The sequence below is a fragment of the Lotus japonicus genome, chromosome 1 (assembly GCF_012489685.1).
Source record: "Lotus japonicus ecotype B-129 chromosome 1, LjGifu_v1.2".
Lineage (NCBI taxonomy): Eukaryota > Viridiplantae > Streptophyta > Magnoliopsida > Fabales > Fabaceae > Lotus > Lotus japonicus.
Window position 1 is genome coordinate 12,953,906 of NC_080041.1, and position 23,119 is coordinate 12,977,024.

At 34.0% G+C, this 23,119-nt stretch overlaps 2 protein-coding genes and 1 pseudogene across 2 annotated transcripts; all 3 read right to left on the bottom strand.

Annotated features, from left to right (window-relative positions):
* Window positions 1-15,430: 15,430 nt before the first annotated feature.
* On the bottom strand, window positions 15,431-17,166 carry LOC130727433 (cell division cycle protein 48 homolog; annotated as a pseudogene).
* Window positions 17,167-19,359: 2,193 nt separating this feature from the next.
* Window positions 19,360-21,788, bottom strand: LOC130727443 (uncharacterized). The gene is made up of 2 exons (XM_057578575.1): window positions 19,484-21,788; window positions 19,360-19,371 (listed from the first exon to the last, which is right to left on the bottom strand). The coding sequence occupies exons 1-2, from the start codon at window positions 20,795-20,797 to the stop codon at window positions 19,360-19,362; spliced, it is 1,326 nt and encodes a 441-aa protein (XP_057434558.1). The 5' UTR covers window positions 20,798-21,788.
* Window positions 21,789-22,640: 852 nt separating this feature from the next.
* LOC130727450 (cell division control protein 48 homolog A-like) lies at window positions 22,641-23,081 on the bottom strand. The gene has a single exon (XM_057578587.1). The coding sequence runs from the start codon at window positions 23,079-23,081 to the stop codon at window positions 22,641-22,643; it is 441 nt and encodes a 146-aa protein (XP_057434570.1).
* Between the last annotated feature and the right edge of the window lie 38 nt (window positions 23,082-23,119).

Sequence of the window (23,119 nt, forward strand, 5' to 3'; positions counted from 1 at the left end):
GGCAAAAGGGAGGGCTTTTTAGAGAGTTATGATTCATGCACACCTTCACTAATTTTCCACCTTCATCTATATCTATATATCTATATATATAAGTAAAGCACACTTGAACCATTACATTAAATACATTAGTAAAAATTACATATATTATAATGCATTAAGTAATAACAAATTATCTTTGTAATAAATATATTAAATAATAAGATTAAAAACTGAAAAAAAAATTGTATTATCAAAAGCTATTCAACTACCTACATCAAATATTCACAAAAATACCTATATTAAATAATAATAGTTATAATTTTAAAAAAATAACTTGAGTTGACAAATATTAAGAATTAATTAATTATAAAGGCTTAATAGCTCTTTTGGTCCCTCACTTATCACGATTTTACACTTTTGGTCCCAATAAAAAAAATTAACACTTTTGATCCGCAACATTGCTTAATTCTTTGCAAAAATATCCCTATTTGAGACTAAAGCGGCAAAAAAGTGTAGTTGTGAGGGACTAATTTTGCTAATTTTTTTCTAGAGGGACCTAAAGCGTAAAATCGTGATAAGTGAGGGACCAAAAGAGCTATTAAGCCAATTATAAATAATATTTATAATTAATTAATGTAGATAAAGTAGATTTAAAATTAATAAATATTTTTTATTAAATAATTATTGATAGTTAAAATTATCATAGAGTAATATTTCTATTTAACTATATATATGATGATAAATAAATTAAATATATTTGAAACTAAGTTTAAATTAGGAGATATATAAAATATATATGTTATGCATGTCATGTTAGTTATAAAAAATAATAGAATAATTAAATTAAATTTATTTGTCAAAATAGTTTAATTTTATAATTTTGATTTCAAATATGTTTTCTAATAATATTTAATATGACTTCATAACCTCCTATGAGGTTTATCGTTGTTGCACTCATCTATACAATAGACTAAAAATGTAGTATACAATGAAGTATTTAATAAACTTCCTAAATGAAATTATATTTGATATAGCTACAATATTTCTTCATGGATAAAAAATAACAATCATTCTTAACCAACTTTCACTTTTGCACATTATTATGGTACACGAGTTTAAGGATTTTTTTAACTAAGTCCTTATAATTTATTTGTGTTAACCACATGTATCCTCTACTAAGGGAATCAAGTTCTATCAAGTGTAGTGAAAGTTAAAGGTCTATCATAAAGTGCATTCCTTAAGGACGAAATCTCAGGGATCCAAAGATTTAATTTTAACCACTGTAATAGACATTCACTAGGTTGAACGATTTGTGTTTGCAAAATTGTCTTGTGAGGTTTTATAATATTTTACTTTCTTTAAAACTATAAAAATTTATCGAATAAGATAAATTATTATCTTAATTCATAAATAAGTTAAAAAATATATGCTCTTACAAACTGCATATTAACTAATTAAATACTCATTATGCAATAAATAATATAACTTTTATATGTGTCACTAAGAATATGTTTCGACATTAAACTTTCATTAACACACTTCCCATAAAGTTTCAGCTGAAAACACTACTTTCATGGTCAAAACATGAAAGTAAGAGATAAATACAACTTTATAAAAGTAGTTTTACTTTTATAGATGACATTACACAAACACGGACTAAATTATTCAGCTCTACTTATATATTTTCATCGTTTTACATAATATTGAGAGTGCATTACTATTTAAACATATATTTAACAAATAAATTGAAAATAATTTTTATTAAAGAAACATAAAATATAAAACATGTGCTTCGATTCCCACACAATACACTTTGAAGGAGGGATGATAAGCCTTAATTATGACTAAATCTCGAATATGTAGGTATATCCAAAGGGTAACCAGTACTAAATGTTTATACCAAAGAAAAATATACTAAAAAATTAGTGTATAATAAATTTTTTACTGAGCTTTATTAATGTAATTACATTACATATATTTATCATATTCTTAACTATCTACTATTCAATAATATTTCATATTACATAAATTATTCTTATAAATAATAGATACATAACTTAAAAACAAACTCGTGCAACGCACGAGTTTAATTTCTAGTATATATGTAAAGCACACTTGTGTTTTTTGCATGCAATAAATGCATTAAATCATAAAAGCTCACATACTTTTATATTAAATACATTAAATAATAAATAATTTAATAAATTAAAAACTGAAAAAATTTGTATTATAAAAACCTATTCAACTACTTATATTAAATAACAACATTCATAGACTTAAAATTGACTTGAGCTTTGCATTTAACAAATTAAAAATAAAATAATATTTATTAATAATTATTTTAGATAAAATACTTTTAAAATAAAAAAATTTATATATATATATATATATATATACATACATATGTAAATCAGACTTGAGAAAAATAACATTAAACACATAAAAAATAGTAAATTTATTTTGAATTAAAAACATTAAGTAAAAAAATTGAAAACTAAAATAAAAACTACATCAACTTTATTATTCATTATATTAATTATTAATTGTTAAACTTTTCAATTTCTCATATTTAAAAGTAAATATTAAAATTAAAAACTTTTCAATTTCTCTTATTTAAAATGAAATATTTAAATTATTTAAATTTAATTATTCATTACAACTTGAGGTGAATTTTTAAAAAATAATAATAATTGAAATTGACTACCTTACATTAATGACAATAATAGATTGTTAATAATAATTTATTTATATTCTTTACATTATTGTTAATAATAATTATAAATCTTATTAGTTATTAATCATAAGTTGAGAAATTTTAAAAAAATGAAAAATAAAACATATTACTTATAAAAAAATATTTATTAATAATTAATATCGAAAAAATAGTTGAAAATTAAAAAAAAATGTCTCTATAAGATATTATTATTACTATATCGAATGTGTATATTATTTGAAAAAAAAATTAATATGATTTTTGATCTATTATATAGAAATAAAAATAACTTGAGGAAGCATAACAGAGAAAAATAATTATAACAAAATTTGAATAAATTTAAATTTACTAAATAATATTTTACGATACTAAAATTATAACTTATTATAATTTTTATAACTTATTATAATTTTTAAGTTAAAATTATTTCAAGTTCAAAAAAAAGTTAAAATTATTTTATTGTTGATAAAAAAGTATAAAAAAAATATGTTACTATAACTTATATTAAAACCTTATTACTTGATTTAAAATATTTTAAATTCACTTAAGGATTTTTCAAATTATTAAATTGGTTTTTAAAGGTTAGTTATGATTGAAAAATAGAATAACATATGGGGACAATAATTGAGTATCAATGTTTACAACCGGATATATGATAAATCAGCACCTCTGCAATTGAAACCACAATAATAAACCTAAAAACAGAGAACCCAAATCAATAAAATATATTACAACCAAAGTTTTTAAAATTAATTTAATACTAATACAAAGAAATTTAATTACACTGTAATAATTTTTATACTATATTAAAAAAAATAGTGTAAATAGACCCGTGCAACGCACGGGTATTATTTCTAGTATATATGTAAAGCTCACTTGAGCTTTTGAATTAAACTTATTAGCAAAGAGTATTAAATGCATTAAACCATATAATTCTCAAATTAAAAACTAAAAAAAAATATTGTCAATATTAAAAATTAATTTTGTTAAAAAAAACTGAAATTTTCTTTAGTTTTGCATTTTACAAATATTGAAAATTAGAATTAGTTAATAATAAAATAATATTTTTAATAAATAATGTAGATAAATAGTTTTAAAATTAAAAAGCGCCGCTAAAATGAATTTAAAGTTAGCTATAACATATATGTGCATTATCGAAAAAATATCTAATAGTAATTTTGATCTATGATATATTAGTAAAAATTACTTATCCATGAGAGGGTTGTTCTCATGAATCATCTGCTATTAGTAATATTCATCTTTTGTTGTAAAAAAAAATACTTAAGGAAGCATAATAGAGAAAAATAATAATGGTCAAAGTTGAATAAATGTTCGTTGTGAGAAGCATATCCGTTTAATGTGATCGTAGAACCTCAAGAGATTATAAGTCTCTTGGCTATCGGCTTTGAGAAAACATTCGGAAACCAAATAAGTTAAATAAATTTAAATTCGCTTGATAATATTTTAAGCTATTTATGTTATCACTTATCATAATTCTAAAATTTAAAATTAATTTATCCTTCTTGACCTTGACAAGTCACAACAAATGACTTTTTTGGTAAAGTTGGATTGGGCGAGCCCCCCACACCCTAGAGGAACTTTCCCAGGGACGAACAAGACCTAAAAGAGAGGAACTCGCTAGGGGCGAGAGAAAGGACTTAGGAGATTAAGGACCCCCTTAGGGCAAGCGCCAGGGACGGTTGATGTATGTAAGGGAGTTTGGCCGAGTGAGGTACGACCCAACAAGCCCCATTAGTGGCAAAGTTAGGGTTTCATGTAACCTCTATAAAAGGGGACTTTATGATCATTGCAAAGGATCATTCGACATTTATTCTAAAGGATTAGGCTATTACTAGACTCATGCTTTACTAGGGTTTGAGGCTTATACCATTCTTGAGTGTTCATTTCCAGAACAAAAGTATAAAAAATGATATTAAAATTTATTTCATGACACTAGCACTTAACATTTTTTTACGTAATTTAAATATTTCAAATTAACTCAATAAATTTTCATAAATTTTTTTATTTCCAAAAATCATTTCTATGCTAATAATTAAATATCAATAATAATTTTTTTTTCTAAAGCATAAAGATATATATTAAGCAAAAGCTTTGGGAACAAAGCTCAAAAGAGTACAGGGTAACAAAAGTGATTAGTATAGCAAAAAGCTAATCACCTAAAATAGAAACGCCAACCTCAACCCAAAGACCCGAGATAGAACGCCCCACAAAAAGAAACCCCGTTCAAGAATATACAATGGAAATTCCCAAAAAAATTTGAGTAATATTAATTAATTATACAAAAAAATCTAATAATATTTATTGAAATGTCTTAGCACAGTTTATTTACAATTATAATTAAAAAATATTTTTTTATTTATTTAAACTATAATAATTTATATATAATGTTAAAAAAATATTGCAAGTAAACCCGTGCAACGCACGGGTATAATATCTAGTTTTATATGTATTTCTTTCTTTTCTATCAATCAAATCATCTATCACATCTCTACCTTTTCTCTCATTTCTCCCTAGCTCTCTTCCTCCACCTCTTCACACCTCAAAAAATGAGGTGTGCACAAAAGATTATCCCTTTTTGGCCTTATGTGGGGCCTAGAGAGTAAGGGGAGCATTGGATTGTGGTGGTTTCCAATGTGGAAGAGTGAACCATCAAGGTGTAGCACAATTGATAGATAGTTTGACTCTTTAAACCTTTAGTCCAGAGTTCGATCCATGTAAAGTGTCTAACACCTTGCAATTATTGAATAAGTTATTACGAAATAAATATATTATTATAATATATGAATTGGTTGATCCTTGTCTGTTGTCTGTTTTTACGTAAATGGATTTTTTTGATTTATTTACTGTTGTCATGATTATGGGAATGTGTGTATGACATGTATATATGGTAACGTCTCATAAGACAACCCCACTTTGTTGTTGTTCTTGATGTTGTGGTTATTGTCAGAAAACAGCATAAGGTTGTCTCTGTAGTTAGTCGTCAGTAAATGACAGAAATGCATAATAATTAGAAATAGACTTAGGTTAATTATTTAATTAATCTTATGAGTCATATAAATAAAAATTAAATTGATATAATACGGAAAAATTTCGTGGTTTTCAAAATTAATGACTAGGAGAGAGAAAATTGAGTTAAAAGTCTACTTTGGAGTGTTGTTTCAGGGCTTTTTCATAAAAATTGATTAAATCTTTTAAAATTTGAAAAGGTGATACAATATTCAAACAAAATTATGATGGGTCTGAAGTGACTCAAAAATATTTATTTTATATAAAAAAATTATTTTCCCAAATAAATTGTAATTTGCTATTTTTGAGATTTTAAGGTAATTTGAAGTTTATAACTTTAGCATGTCATGGGAAAATTTGAAAATTTAATTAGTAAAATTTATAAATAATTTTTAGGGGTAACTAAAAGCCCTTGGGAGTAGGGAATAGGTTGAAATTCGAATTCTTGGTTTTAGAAATTAAAATGAGTATTTAATCATATTTTAAGCTTTAAAATTCAAGAAAATGGGAGATATAATTTTTAAAAATTGTGGGAAGACTTCTAGAAGCTGAAGAAAGCTTGGTAAAGGTATGTGACCTGTTCCTTGACTTAAAAGAATTTAATTTCGGATTTTTTCCAATTTATTTTGATTATTTAGCATTTTGGGGGTTTTGTTACTTGGGGTGCAAGTAACTAACCTACCTTGATTCTAGGACTAAGGAGGGACTTCTAGAAGAGTGATAGAGTTAAGGAAAACTGAATGGAATCAGTTTTCATAGATTTTCTTTTTAATCAATTAATTTAGTGGTTTTTAAAGGTAATTTAATATAGTTATCAAGTAAATTCATAGGAAAATAGGGTGGAGTTTGAACCTAGACCAAAGAATGGACTAAAGGGAGTTTAAAACAAACAATAACAACCCCCATGGTTTTTTTGGTCGAGCCTTTCAGTAGGGGAAGGTTGGTTAAATCTCTCCTATAAATAGAGCATTAACTAAATGCAAAAGTCACATAACCACAGTAGGTGATTCCTTCACCCAAAAACAAAAAAACACTTGAGACTTCTAAGACCTTAGAGCTCTCCCCCTTTGGCCGAAACTCCCCTCTCACATTGGTAGACTCATATCAACTTCATCCTCACTAAAAGGTTAGAGGTTTTGTCTCCTAGGCTTAAACCTTTTGCATCTTTCGTAAGATTTCGTTTAAGCATGCCTCTTATGAACTTTTACAAAATAATAAAACCTAGAGAGGAGCAATCTCTCTGTTTTTTGGCTCAAGTTTTCAAAAGATCAAAACTTTTATGGAAGAAAGACATTTTGGGTCATAAAGGGGCTAGGGTTTTGAAATCGGGTTTGCAAACAAAAGAGAAAAATTATTTTCCTCCTTCCTTGTAGTGGCCGCGAGTTTGGGGTCTTAGGGAGGGGGTAGTTGCTTGAATAAAAATCTTTATTAATGACGTTTATATTCTATTTTGGTAGGTTTGTCGTCACATGCAATATAACTAGAGAAGGTAAGGGTAGTCTTTTAATTAGTGCGTGAGTTTGCATGACTTTAATTCTTCCCTTTTTGCATGATATGTGAGATGAATATGTTAAGGCGTCTTGTTGCTTAATTGTATGTCATGTTACTGTATTTTGATTTATGACATGACTATGATATGGATTAATTGTTGAAAGATGTCGTAAATTGGAATATCATTGTCTTGTTGTATCAAATTTGAAAACGACGCTTTGTTGAAGTATGAGTGTGGCCGTGGGTCACCTTGTTGCTAACTTGAGTTTAGGGTTTTGATTTGAAGTGGCAACATGGTGGTAATTGTCCCACCGTTGTCCCACCTTTCGAGGTGATTTGAATTACTTGACGACGAAGTCGTCTAGCCTTGTGAGGCTTGATCGATCCATGTTGGTAGTAGCATATACGCATTAGGACTAACCCTAATTAGGACTAACCCTAATTTCCTCTTGAAATTTTTGTAGTATGTTTTTGAATAGTTGATAAGTTGTTTTTCTATCCTTAAAATTGAAGTTATGAAGTTTGTTGTTAACTAATAAGGATAAGACTTTTAATTTGTCATTATCTTATCTTTAATTTTGAATTTGAAATTTGTTACCTTATCTTTAATTTTTGAATTTGGAATTTGTTATCTTGTTTAATTTGAATTTTTGAGACTAACCCTTAATGTTTGTTATTTGAATACGTGGGCGCTTAACGCTAGATGAGCCGTCGGACAACGGAGTTTGAGCTAGACGAGAAGGACGACCCTTCCGCATGGACCTTGGATTTGGTCGCAGGAAGGGCCACCTACAAAGGATCGCTAACCTTTATGATTAAGACGGGGAATAATATAGACGACTTGGATCATCAGTTCGATGGTGAGAACACCTTTTCTCTACCCTCACCCGCCATATTACATGCACAAGGATTGAATGTGGACATGGTGGATCTCACGAGGAATGAGGAAGAGTCCTCGGCAATGGAGGAAGACCTCGAGGAGCTTATGGAGGTGGAGGTCGTGCCTCCGGTTGAAGAGTCCATGGAGGTTCAGCTCACGAAAAGGATAGAGGCACTTCGGAAGGAGATGATCGAGCTAATGGCCAAGCATGCAACTCTCTGAATATTTTGTCGTCTTTAGATTTTGAACTTTATACCGTCGGTTTGAATTTGAACTATGCGCTAGTGGTTTTTAATTAGGTTTTATCGGGTTATTTTATATTATTTTGATCGTATCATTCTCGTTTAAATTTTGAATAATATATTTATTTTATGTTATTATGTGAACATGGTGGATCATCAGTTCGATATCGATATTCAAAATTTAAACGAGATAGATACGATCATAATAATATAAAATAACCCGATAAAACCTATTCAAAAACCTCTAGCGCATAGTTCAAATTCAAACCGACGCTATAAAGTTCAAAATCTAAAGACGACAAAATATTCAAAGAGTTTCACACTTGGCCATTAGCTCGATCATCTTCTTCCGAAGTGCCTCCATCCTTTTCGTGAGCTGAATCTCCATGGACTCTTCAAACGGAGGCACGACCTCCTCCTCCATAAGCTCCTCGGGGTCTTCCTCCATTGTCGAGGACTCTTCCTCATTCCCCGTGAGATCCACCATGTCCACATTCAATCCTTGTGCACGCACTACGATGGGTGAGGGTAGAGAAAAGGTGTTCTCGCCATCGAACTGATGATCCAAGTCGTCTATATTATTCCCCGTCTTAATCATAAAGGTTAGATGTCCTTTGTACCTTCCTGCGAACAAATCAAAGGTCCATGCGGAAGGGTCGTCCTTCTCGTCTAGCTCAAACTCTGTTGTCTGACGGCTCATCTAGCGTTAAGCGCCCACGTATTCAAATAACAAACATTAAGGGTTAGTCTCAAAAATTCAAATCAAACAAGATAACAAATTCCAAATTCAAAAATTAAAAATAAGGTAACAAATTTCGAATTCAAAATTAAAGATAAGATAACAACAAATTAAAAGTCTTATCCTTATCATTTAACAACAAACTTCATAACTTCAATTTTAAGGATAGAAAAACAACATATCAACTATTCAAAAACATACTACACAAATTTCAAGAGGAAATTAGGGTTAGTCCTAATGCGTATATGCTACTACCAACATGGATCGATCAAGCCTCAAAAGGCTAGACGACTTCGTCGTCAAGTAATTCAAATCACCTCGAAAGGTGGGACAAAGGTGGGACAATTACCACCATGTTTCCACTTCAAATCAAAACCCTAATGCTCAAGTTAGCAACAAGGTGACCCAAGGCCACACTCATACTTCAACAAAGTGTCGTTTTCAAATTTGATACAACAAGACAATGATATTCCAATTTACGACATCTTTCAACAATTAATCCATATCATAGTCATGTCATAAATCAAAATACAGTAACATGACATACAATTAAGCAACAAGACGTCTTAACATATTCATCTCACAGATCATGCAAAAAGGTTAAAGTCATGCAAACTCACGCACTAATAAAAAGACTACCCATACCTTCTCAAGTTATATTGCATGTGACGACAAACCTGTAAAAGAGAATATAAACGTCATTAATAAAAATTTTTACTCAAGCAACTACCCCCTCCCTAAGACCCCAAACCCGCGGCCACTACAAGGAAGGAGGAAAAGAATTTTTCTCTTTTGTTTGCCAACCCGATTTCAAAACCCTAGCCTCTTTATGACCCAAAATGTCTTTCTTCAATAAAAGTTTGGATCTTTTGAAAACTTGAGCCAAAAAACAGAGAGATTTCTCATCTCTAGGTTTTATTATTTTGTAAAAGTTCATAAGAGGCATGCTTAAACGAAATCTTACGAAAGATGCAAAAGGTTTAAGCCTAGGAGACAAAACCTCTAACCTTTTAGTGAGGATGAAGTTGATATGAGTCTACCAATGTGAGAGGGGAGTTTCGGCCAAAGGAGGAGAGCTCTAAGGTCTTAGAAGTCTCAAGCGTTTTTTGTTTTTGGGTGAAGGAATCAGCTATTGTGGTTATGTGACTTTAACCTTCAGTTAATGCTCTATTTATATGAGAGATTTAACCAACCTTCCCCTGCTGAAAGGCACGACCAAAACAACCATGGGTTGTTATCTTTTGTTTAAAACTCCCTTTAGTCCATTCTTGGGTCTAGGTTCAAACTCCACCCTATTTCCTTATGAATTTACATGATAACTATATCAAATTATCTTTAAAAACCACTAAATTAATTGATTAAAAAGAAACTCTATCAAAACTGATTCCATTCAGTTTTCCTAAACTCTATCACTCTTCTAGAAGTCCCTCCTTAGTCCAAGAATCAATGTAGGTTAGTTACTTGCACCCCAAGTAACAAAAACCCCAAAAATGCTAAATAATCAAAATAAATTGGAAAAATCCGAAATTAAATTCCTTTAAGTCAAGAAACAGGTCACATACATTCACCGAGCTTTCCTCAGCTTCTAGAAGTCTTCCCACAATTTTTAAAAATTATATCTCCTATTTTCTTGAATTTTAAAGCCTGAAATATGATTAAGTGCTCATTTTAATTGCTAAAACCACAAATCCGAATTTCAACCTCTTCCCTACTCCCAAGGGCTTTTAGTTACCCCTAAAAATTATTTATAAATTTTACTAACTAAAGTTTCAAATTTTCCCATGACATACTAAAGTTATAAACTTCAAATTACCTTAAAATCTCAAAAATAGCAAATTACGAATTTCTTTAGGAAAATAAATTTCTTTTATATAAAATAAATATTTTTGATTCACTTCAGACCCATCACAATTCATATATTATAATAATATACATATTTCGAAATAACTTATTCAATAATTTCAAGGTCTTACAATTCTACCCCCTTTACAAAAGTTTCGACCTCGAAACTTAAGAGTCAGAAAACAGTTCGGGATATTGTTCCTTCATCTTATCCTCTAACTCCCAAGTCGCGTCACCCGTGAATTGATTCCAAATTACTTTCACTAAAGGAACTTGCTTGTACCTTAACTGCTTAATTCTACGTTCCTCGATCTTCATTGGCGTAACCTCAAAAGACAAGTTATCCCTAAGTTGAACGTCATCCTCCTTGATAACATGCGAGGGACCCGGTATGTACTTCCTTAGTTGTGGCACATGCAACACGTCATGAATCTTCGATAGGAAAAGAGGAAGAGTTATCCGATATGCTACAGCTCCAACTCGCTCCGTGATTTGATACGGTCCATTGAACTTAGGTGCCAATTTCCTCGACTTTATTGCTCGTTCGACTCTGGTAGTTGTTGTAACACGGAGAAACACGTGGTCTCCCGCCTCGAACTCCAACTCCCTTTGCCGATTATATGCATAACTCTTCAGTCTGCTTTGCGAGGTTCTCATCTTTGCTTGAATCTGTTTCACCTTCTCGGTCGTTTGTTGCACCATTTCGGGTCTAACAAGGAGATGTTCCCCATCTTGGAACCACCACAAAAGAGTTCTACATCGACGCCCATACAAAGCCTCATAAGGTGTCATTCCGATGCTAGCAGGAAAACTGTTGTTGTATGTGAACTCAATCAATGGCAATAGCTCATCCCAACTCTCCTGGTTGTCCAACACACAAGCTTGCAACAAATCTTCCAACGACTGAATTGTTCTTTCTCTCTGCCCATCTGTCTGAGGGTGATAAGCAGAACTCAACCTCAACTTCGTGTCAAGGGCTTCATGAAACGCCTTCCAAAAATGCGAAGTAAATTTTGGGTCTCTGTCGGACACAATTCTTGAATGTACTCTATGAAGTCGTACGATCTCAGCAACATATACTTTCGCAAGTTGTTCCACATTGTACGTCGGCTTTATTGGCAAGAAATGTACTGACTTAGTCAAGCGATCCATGATCACCCATATCGAATCCAATCTCTTCTTTGTAGGTGGTAGGGCTTCCACGAAATCCATAGAGATACTATCTCATTTCCATTCCGGAACATCTAGTTATTGCATCATTCCCGCAGGCTTTTGGTGCTCCACTTTTGCTTTCTGACAAGTCAAACATGCCGCCACGAATTCCACCACATGCTTCTTCATTCCCGGCCACCAGAAGTTTAGCTTAAGATCTTGATACATCTTAGTCGCTCCGGGGTGAATACTTAAACAACTCTTATGACCCTTATTGTGGATCAGCCTCCTCAACTCTTCATCACGTGGCACACATACCCTTCCTTTGCAGCGCAAGATGTCGTCAGCTCCTACTTCAAAGTCTGGCGCTTTACCCAAAACTATCATACTTCGTATCTCGACCAACTCTTCATCCAACAGTTGCTTTTGCTTGATCTCTTTCAGCAAATCACTTGTTACTGTCACCATACCAAAACTTCGCTTACCAGGCGCCACCTTCATGCCTAAGCTAAAATCACGAAAGGTCTCATTCATTTCCAATTCCTTGATCATTAGGGACGACACATGAATCGTCTGGCGACTCAAGGCATCCGCCACCACATTCGCATTTCCAGGATGGTATAACAGAGTAAAATCATAATCCTTGATGAAGTTCATCCAACGTCTTTGTCTCATGTTCAGGTCTTTTTTATCGAATAGGTACTTCAAGCACTTATAGTCACTAAACACAGTGAAAGTACATCCATGCAAGTAGTGCCTCCAATTCTTAAGTGCAAAAACTATGGCAGCCAACTACAAATCACGCGTATGGTAATTTCGCTCATGTGTCTTCAATTTCCTTGATGCATAAGCCACAGCTTTCCGATGTTGCATCAACACACAACCCAAACCCCTATATGACGCATCACAATACACTTCATAAGGTTCTTCTTCATGGGGTAAAGTTAGAACTGGTGTGGTCGTCAAACGCTTATTCATTTCTTGGAAACTTTTCTCGCACTCCTCTGTCCATGCGAAAGGTTGGTTCTTACGATTGCGCTTCGTCAATGGCCCTGCAATCTTAGCAAAGTCTTCGACGAATCATCGATAGTAACCAGCCAATCCCACAAAACTCCTTATGCCAGTCGCAGTTTTCGGACGCTCCCAAGCAGTGATAGCTTCCACCTTACTGGGGTCCACAACAATACCTTCCTTTGAGATAACATGCCCAAGAAACATCACTTCCTCCAACCAAAACTCACACTTTGTTGCATTCACATACAAGGCCTTATCACGGAGAACCTTACAGACTTGTCGTAAATGTTCCTCATTCTCCTTATGGTCCTTCGAATAGATTAGAATATCATCAATGAAAACCACCACGAAACGATCCAAGAACGGATGAAAGATTCTATTCATGTAGTCCATGAAAACGACAGGCGCATTTTTAACTCCAAAATGCATCACCAAGTACTCGTAGTGTCCATAGCGTGTCCTAAACGTGGTCTTTTGAATGTCCTCATCTTTGACTCTTATTTGATGGTATCCAGACCTCAAGTCGATCTTCGGGAAAACAGTGGCACCTCTTAATTGATCCATCAAGTCATCGATCCTTGGTAAGGGATATCGATTCCTAATCGTGACCTTGTTCAATTGCCGATAGTCAACACACAGTTGTGACCGTCCATCCTTCTTTTTCACAAGCAGCACTGGCGCACACCTTGGGGTGCAAACGTATTTCAAGGTGTATTTCTTCAAGAGAGCTTCAAAACGTACGAGTTTTAAGGACTCTAAAAGTCCAACATTGGGGAAACTAACTACTTTATTGGTGTAATCAAACAGAACATGATGGTGGGACAACCAATCCATGCCTATGATCACATCCAATGCCTAGAGGGGTAAGCAGGTTAAGTTAGCTACAACGTTCTCTACCTAATACATGTTATTCTGGCCTTGCATCTCATCGAGTCATGAGCAGTTCAAAACCACAATAGATAACTTGGTCAGGACAACAAGAGAGTTTATAGTATATTTCTATATATAGATTCTTATCAACTACATATCTACTATAAATACCAGGTAGATTCTTCACTAACGAACAACCTTCAAACACAAGCACAATACAACAAGCAGTCAACTCACTCTTCCTTCGATTGCACCCCATCAATCGATCTCAGAGTTCAAACTTCTTAAGCAAACAAGTCTACCCAAAAGCTCTGGTTATCCCAACCAATGCTCTAATACCACATATGTAACGCCCCAATTTCTAAACTGGAGATCACATTAGTAACCCAAACAAATAGGGGACTTCTCGGGCCATTGCTTGGGTGATAGTGGGCTTTCTCATTTTCGAAATTATCACCCTTTGAAAAAAAACACGAGTTAGTCTCCATATTTGTTTGGGTTACTAATGTGATCTCCGGTATAGAAATTGGGGCGTTACACAATGCTTATGGAGAAACATTTGTTGAAAGACCTACACATTAAATATGATTTTCGAATCTCAAGAATTAGTCTCATTACTACCAACTGTTGAGATAGCTTGAAATAAAATAATCGAACAGAGATGAATGAAAAGTGTATTGGTTTGAATTGAGACCACAAGTTGGGTTTTGGGGGGAGAGGTTGGGATTGGTGGGCCTGGGTCAGCGTTGGTAAGTAATAGACCTGCGTTGAAAGTTAAGGACACTATCACACAGTAATGTGGAATGACCTTGCTGTCCTTCTGGATGATGTCACCGCCAAACTAATGTTCCACCGTCAACTATGCTTTTAAGCATTACAGATCTCCCCTTTAAATTCAATTTTGTGATAATTTAAAATCTTTTATATACAATTTGTCAATTTCTACGTATAATATATACAGTTGTTCAAGCTAACCTTTTTTTTCATTTGGATTAGACGAGTATATATACATACCTTCATCTCTTTTCCACCTTTGTTTTTTATTTATTTTTCTATTCTTTATCAATCAAACCACATATCACATCATTATTTTGTCTCTCCTTTCTTTCTATCTCTATTTTCTTCCACCTCCCCACACCTCAAAAATGAGGTGTGAAGATATAATTATTCGGACTAGACTAACCTTTTTTTCATTTGGATTAGTTGTACAAAAATGTGTATCCCTTTTGGTTTTTGTTTGACACTTCAAGGTAGACACCAGTACACCACCCATATGCCAACCTTAATTCAAAAGATACAGGTAGAAGTAGAACTTGGTTTGATATCAATAATGGGTAAAAGCATAATAATATGATATATGGAGCAGATTAATTGTCTGGCCTTACTCAAAAATATCTCAAACACTGCCTTCACTTTCACCAAACCACAAGCAATTCTGCCTTTCATTAGCTACATTGCCTAGGCCAACAAAAAAGAGAAAACTACCAAGGACTTTCATTCTTTCTAATATCGAAATGCTCATTTGCAACGGTAAGAGAATTCCACACTTCAGCATCAACAAACTCCATTTCTGAATCGATGAGCTCCTCAGCTCCTCCGTCCCCCGAATGCACGTCCAAGAAGCATCAGCGCAAATATCAATAAGGTCGACACCAGAATAACCATGGGTAAGTTTTTCAATTCTCTTTAAATCAACCTACAATAAGAGAACCAGAACAATTGAATAAGCAAAACAGTTGCTTTTATATATAGCTAGCAGTACGTGCATCAAACTGATTGAATAATTTGAGTCCATAATAGAGCTAGCTATATGCACAAGTTCAAACAAACCAAAACACACAAATTCAACAACAGAAAATTAAAATTCAATAATGCTCAACTTACATCAGAAGAGAGCTTCATCTGTTTGGTATATATTCGAAGGACTTCAAGTCGTCCAGCTTCATCAAGAGCACCAATACCAATTTCTCTATCAAATATACCGGTCCTTAACTTTGGGGGAACATTATCTAAACAATGTGCAGATCCAATTACATGCAAGAATGCGATCACGAGAGTTTAATCCATTCACAAGAGTCAGAAACTCGGAGACAATCTTGTCCTCCCAAGAACAATGATAAATTCCATGAATAAAGATGATGGAGGGAGCATTCTTGACCGCTTCTTCAAATAATGCTGCTTTATTGAGATTTCTTTCACTTTCACTCTTTCCATATCCATTCAGTGTCATCCGAATATCATCCCATTCAATATAAAAGAAGAATGCTCCAGTTTCAGCAGCTATAGCACTTGCAATCATTGTCTTACCATAGCCTCGGGGTCCATGCAGCAATATTCCAGGTTTTGGATACCTCATTGGAGGCTCTACCAACTCACGAATCAGTGTTATTTGTTCGCTGAGACCCCCAAATAATGGTACCCAAATTCTTTGAACCATACATCATCCTCCCCGTCTTTCACAGGCTCGCCATCACATAATATTTCAGAGTCAGGAGCAACAACACAATACTCATCATCACACTCCCCATGATCGGTTTCAATTGAGTAATGTTACTTACACACCTCTCTTTTGAGGTGGAAGAGGTGGAATGATGAGAGAGATAGGAAGAAAAGAAAAAGTAAGAGAGAAAGTATGAGATGTGATAGATGGTAAGATGAGAGAGATAGAAACAAAAAAAAGGTGGAAATGAAGTGTTTTAAAAATGAGGTGTGTGTATATATCATTACTGGTTTCAATTTCAATGACCTTGAACTCTACACTTCTCATCGCTCGGACAAGAAATACATCTCCTTTTCTAACCGGACGATACGCCTCAGCCGCTGAGAAATAAGGTTTCAAGAACCCTTCAACGAGATTGCCAGTGACACCATAAAAGGAGGTATCATTAACGGATTCATCAATAGGCAGAATGTGAACGCACTTCCCATACTTGACATCAGGGCAGTGGTTCGCCACGGACACAGACTCTCCAAGATAAACCATCAATTTGCACCTCACAATTTTGTTCATCATTATCTTGGCCTCCTTGCATGACTCATCAACATGGGCTCTGCAAATCGTGTACCTCAATCTCTTTCCCTTGATGAGGATAATATCGCCATCAGAAAGTTGGAGGGTTTCCATGGTTAGAGGGTGCATGAAGACCTTTGAGTTGTCATCTTCATTGGGTCGATCCACAATTAATTGCAGGTCTGATGATCCGCCCTGATGAGACATGGCTGATGATGATGAAGCAAAACAACAAAACTCCCTTACTCAATTTCCTTCTCTTCTCTGATGTGTGTGTGATAAGAAACTAAAGTTTAGCCCGTGTATTGTGCTTGGGCTTTGAAAGGGGTGTTTAATATCTCATTGATTTTTGTTTGTTATTATCTTATGTCATAAAACTAGAGATAAAGATGTAGATATAGGTTTATGTTTTAGATTAGTATCTTGTGTAATTGGGAAATAAGATGTAGAGATAAAGATGTAGATATAGGTTTATATTTAGTATCTTCTCATATTCATTAATTAAAAAATACTACCTCCGGTCCTATTTATAAACATGAAAGAGAAAAAAAATATTGGTCCTTTTTATAAGAACCAAATGAAAGTTTGAGCTATATTAATTATTTTTTTCCAATGATGCCCTTATTCATTCTAACTTGTAAAATGTGTCTCATTAGTTATTCTCTCTCTTTCTCACTTTCCAACACTAATAATAAAGGGTAATTTTGAAAGTTTATTTTGATTCATGACATATTTAATGCAGTTTATTTAGTTTAACTACATTTCTTAAACTATGTGAATTTTTTTTAGTTGCTTATAAATAGAACCGGAGGGAGTAATATACAATTTATAGAAGGAAATAACAACTAAGCTAATTAGGAACTAGGGAGAAATAACAACGAGACTAATTAGAAATCAAATGACAGAATATCTGAAATAAATATATAAATTTCCTAGAAATAAAATAACAGAAAAAATTCAAATTAACTATATTTAATTATATCTAAGTTAACTAGAAATATCTGAAAAAAAATGCGACTTCATTGTCAATGGAATTTTCAACAAAATCATATGAAGTGTTAGAACTTTAGAAGTGAGTTTTTCAACCATCCGTGAATGAAATTATTATTTATTTAACGTCGCGAATAATTTTTTTTTAATGGAAAAATTATTATTCATCTTACTTAAAATTATCCCCTACAAAATGCTGGTTGTTTTCGGGTGTAATGGACCAATGTGATATATTGAAGGGGGGAAATGACTTTCAGCATAGTGGGCCTATCCACTGTTTGATCTTGTTTGATTCAGAGACCCAATTTGATGTTGGGCAATTTTTTTTTTTTGAACAAGGGAAATTTATTGTTACTAGTCCGGGAATAAGTTTATTGTTACTGTTAAAACTTAAAAGTTAAAACAGAGTGCGTATGGAGTAGAACTGTTTAAAAGTAAACAAAAGGATATTTTGTTTTCAAATTTCATGTAAAAAATTAAAAACTGACCAATTTTTTTTTGCACCAAGTCAAGGTATGCTCATTGGTCCTACCCGACGTTGTGAGTACATGTTTTGAGTTATAAAAAAAAATGATAATATAATTATGTTTAAAGATAGAGACCAATCCAATCTGTAAGTATTAGATTAGATTGATTTGAAATTTAAAAAAAAATGATAAAACGACTTTTTAAATATAGAATTCGAAATTTTACCGCTTAAGAATATAGAGAGCAATCCAATGTTCTTAAATTTCGCTCAGATTAATTGGAATTTTCAAAATTGCCGTTTAAGAATCTATAGACCAATCCAATCAGATAAATTTTAGATGATTGATTTGAATTTAAAAAACAAGTAAAAAATAAGTTGCTGATTATGTGACAAAACACCAGAAAAACTGCTATATTTAATTATTTATATTGGTGCTTTCGTTTACTTGAATTTTGAGTCTATCTATCTTTTCAGAAACTAATTAACAAATCATTGGATTCCTTTCTGTTCTTCTTTTCTTTCTTCACCCACATGAATTCAGATTAAATTAAATAAGAAGAAGAAATGATGTATTGCAGATTCATATTTGGTTCTGCTATAAAACATCAAATAATCAGATTTGAGATTTCAGAAGTCACCTACCTAACTAGCTAAAAAGAAAAAGGCTTAAATGCATTTGTTGCCCCTGATGTATCGTCAATGTGCAAAAGATAACCCGACTCTTTTTTTGTCGACGTTTGTACCCTCAATGTTTTGAGAAAGTATAGGGAATGCCCCTCCATCAGATCGACGTTAAAAAACTAACGGAGGGGCTGACGTGGATTTTCTTTTTTTATTTTTCTTTTATTTCCTTAGATGCCACGTCATTAAATGAAAATAAAAACCTTGAAATTCGTTGGAGAGGTTCGAACCCAGGACCTTGTAGTGGCAAAACACACACATTACCAATTGAGCTACATGGACAATTGATATATTTGACAACAGAATTTTATTTATTTCATATATCTTCTTCATCTTCTTCCTCTGTTCCTCGTCATCGAGCCAGACGCTGATTGGACCCACTACCTCTGACTCGTCAAGGTACGGAGCCGCAGGAGATGTAGCAGAAGGTAGGTCAATGTCCTCGGTCCCTTGAACCCTAGAATCATCAGAGGTCGCCGCCTCCGCCATGTTAGCGATGTTACCTTCTGAAGATGAAAACCCGGAAACTTCCTCTGCAGCGAAAGGGGGTTCACAAAATTCGTGCTTTATATCCATCTCCAAAGCCACTGCCACCACCTCTTCATCAATTTTGATGTTTATCGAGCGACTCTGAAACGACGGTAACGATGAGACTATCAGCATCCTAGCTCTGTCATACCTGGAATGGGACTCTGTTTCTTTATCCAGACACACAAAGATTCCGAATAAACCTGCAATTGAGGAAAAGAATCTGGTATGCCAAGCAGCGATAGGAACATTTCTCAGTGTTACCCATATGAAATGCCTAGTTGGTTTTGCCAACATTGAAGCTTCTGATATACACTCGCACTTGTCGGCAAGGCATTCCACACCCTTGAGCAAGAAAGACAGCATTTCATCTCTATTCTCGAATTCCAGTACCACTTCCTTAGCCCCAAGTGCCTTGACTTTTATTCTAGAGTAGCCTTTTGCAATTAAGAAATTTTGTATTTCTTCTATATTGCGAACACCCCTGAGAGATGCTACTGCCATCCTCTGTACTCTATCCAGGTCCTCTTGTTTAGTATTGTAACAACAAGAATAGTCGGAACTCTCTTTTTCTTGGGAGATTGGCTCTGTTTTTCTCCTCCATACCCTTTTTCTTACATGATTTGTCCACCTATTGGCAGTAGGATGAGTATCCCCTTGTGCATTTGTCGGGTACTTAGCCACAGCCACAGAAATAGTGGCACCATTTAGAGATCCACCATTCAGATTTCTAGTTGCCCTTGCCGCTGCTTCTTTAGACACAAAATGCACAAAGCCAAACTTTGTCCTTCGGTGTCTTTTCTTGGTTCTCTGCACAAAAACACCAGATAGTTTCCCCCATTTTTTGAACGCATTTTTCACTTGTTCGTATGATGTCTTCTCTGTCAGACCATCTATGAACAAGGTAGTGGGGGAAAAACGCATAGTATGCTCACTACCCCTTTGACTGCCATGACCCTGTTTTTGGTGGGAATGTTGGGAGACCTGTCTATATCGACCATTACTCGGAGTAGAAGCATGGTGCTGTTTTCTCCACGACGGTTCCGCCGCATGGTCAAAGCGCCACCGTTTATTTCCTCTACTAGACTCCAGCTTCTCCCTCCGGTCGTTGATTCTCCTCCCTTCATGGCCTAGAGAGAAGTTGGATCCCTTCTCTCTAGAAAGACCCATTAAAATGGTTCTCACCAGAATACTTATGAATTTTGTTACATGAGGTTGAGAAGATGAAGAAGATATATGAAATAAATAAAATTATGTTGTCAAATATATCAATTGTCCATGTAGCTCAATTGGTAATGTGTGTGTTTTGCCATTACAAGGTCCTGGGTTCGAACCTCTCCAACCAATTTTCAAGGTTTTTATTTTCATTTAATGACGTGGCATTTGAGGAAATAAAAGAAAAATAAAAAAAGAAAATCCACGTCAGCCCCTCCGTTAGTTTTTTAACGTCGATCTGACGGAGGGGCATTCCCTATACTTTCTCAAAACATTGAGGGTACAAACATCGACAAAAAAAGAGTCGGGTTATCTTTTGCACATTGACGATACATCAGGGGCAACAAATGCATTTAAGCCAAAGAAAAACCAAATATATATACATGATGAGTTCTAGACAATTCCAATTTACAACCATGCTAGCTATTCTACCTAATAATACCAAGACAAGAAGAACTAGACATCAAAATTGAGAAACTATATAACTAAGTTAAACTCGTAAAGTTCTGAAATCTACAAAAATTTATCAACGAGAGGAAATAATTAAGCAAGAGCTTCCCTTCTGAAAATGAGTTCAAGGTCAGGCGGCTTAAAGAACCCACTCTTGGGCGGCGGCTGCCTCATAGGAAAAACCGCTGGCTTCTTCTTCGGTGCCGGCGGACACGTTGTCACCGTGGGAATCATACAACCGTTACGTCTTGGCGTCCGGCAACCTTCTTCAATATCCATGTCCATCTTCAGAAAGAGAGAGAGACTTCTAACTTTGACTCACTTAAGACTTGGGGGTGTGTTGGTTGTTACTTGTGTTGTTATTTATAGTGGGTTTTGAATTTTTTTATGCGAGCAAGCGTGTGGTGGAATCTAAGGCAATTCACGCGGCAAAAGAGAAGGGATCCGCCAAACTAATGTTCCACCGTCAAGTGTACGTGCTTTTGAGTTGGTTACATATCTCTACTTTAAATTCAATTTTGTGATAATTTAAAATATTTTATCCATACAATTTGTCAATATATTTCCTACTTATAATATATACAGTTGTTCAAGTTAACATTTTTTCATTTAGATTAGTTGTACAAAAATGTTCGTCTCTTTTGGTTTTTGTTTGACACTTCAAGGTAGACAGACACCACTGACCACCCACAATTCAAAAGATACAGGTAGAAGTAGAACTTGGTTTAATATCAATAATGGGTAAAAACATTGTAATATGATATATATGGAGCATAATGTCTGGCCTTACTAAAAAAATTCTCAAACGCTGCCTTCACTTTCACCAAACCACAAGCAACTCTAGGCCTTTCACGCTGATAAAGTTAGCTTGGCATTCATTAGTTACATTGCTTAGGCAAACAAAAAAGAGAAAACTACCAAGGATTTTCATTCTTACTAATACGGAAATGCTTATTTTTAAGGGTAAGAGAATTCCACACTTCAGGATCAACTAACTCCTTTTCTGAAATGCTGAAATTCGCCGTATCCCAAAAGCAATTCATAGTAGCATTAGCGCAAATAGTCGCCACCAGAATAACCATGGGTAAGTTTTGCAATTCTCTTTAAAATCTTTAAATCAACCTACAGTAAGAGAACCGGAACAATTGAATAAGCAAAACAGTTGATTTTATATATAGCAGTGCACCAAACTGATTGAATAATTTGAGTCCATAATAGAGCTGGCTATATGCACAAGTTCAAACAAACCAAAACACAAAAATTCAACAACAGAATTAAAATTCAATAATGCTCAACTTACATCAGAAGAGAGCTTCATCTGTTTGGTATATATGCGAAGGACTTCACGTCATCCAGCTTCATCAAGAGCATCAATACCAATTTCCCTATCAAATATACCGGTCCTCAACTTTGGGTGAACCGTATCTGGACAATGTGCAGCTCCAATTACAAGAATACGATCACGAGATTTTAATCCATTCAAAAGAGTCAAAAGCTCTGAGACAATATTCTCCTGTGTGTATGAATTATAAAACTCATGAATAAAGATGATGGAGGGAGCATTCTTTTCAGCTTCTTCAAATAAATTGATTTCGCTCTTTCGAGTCAGATTAAACCGAATGTCATCCCAAGCAATACGAAAGAAGAACGCTCCAGTTTCAACAGCTACAGCTGTTGCAATCATTTTCTTACCAGAGCCTGGGGGGCCATGCAGCAATATCCCTTTGGGTAGCTTATGAAGGTTTGGAAGCCTCATTGGAAGCTCTACCAACTCACGAATCTGTGCCATTTGCTCGCTGAGACCCAAATTCTGGGAACCATTCTCCG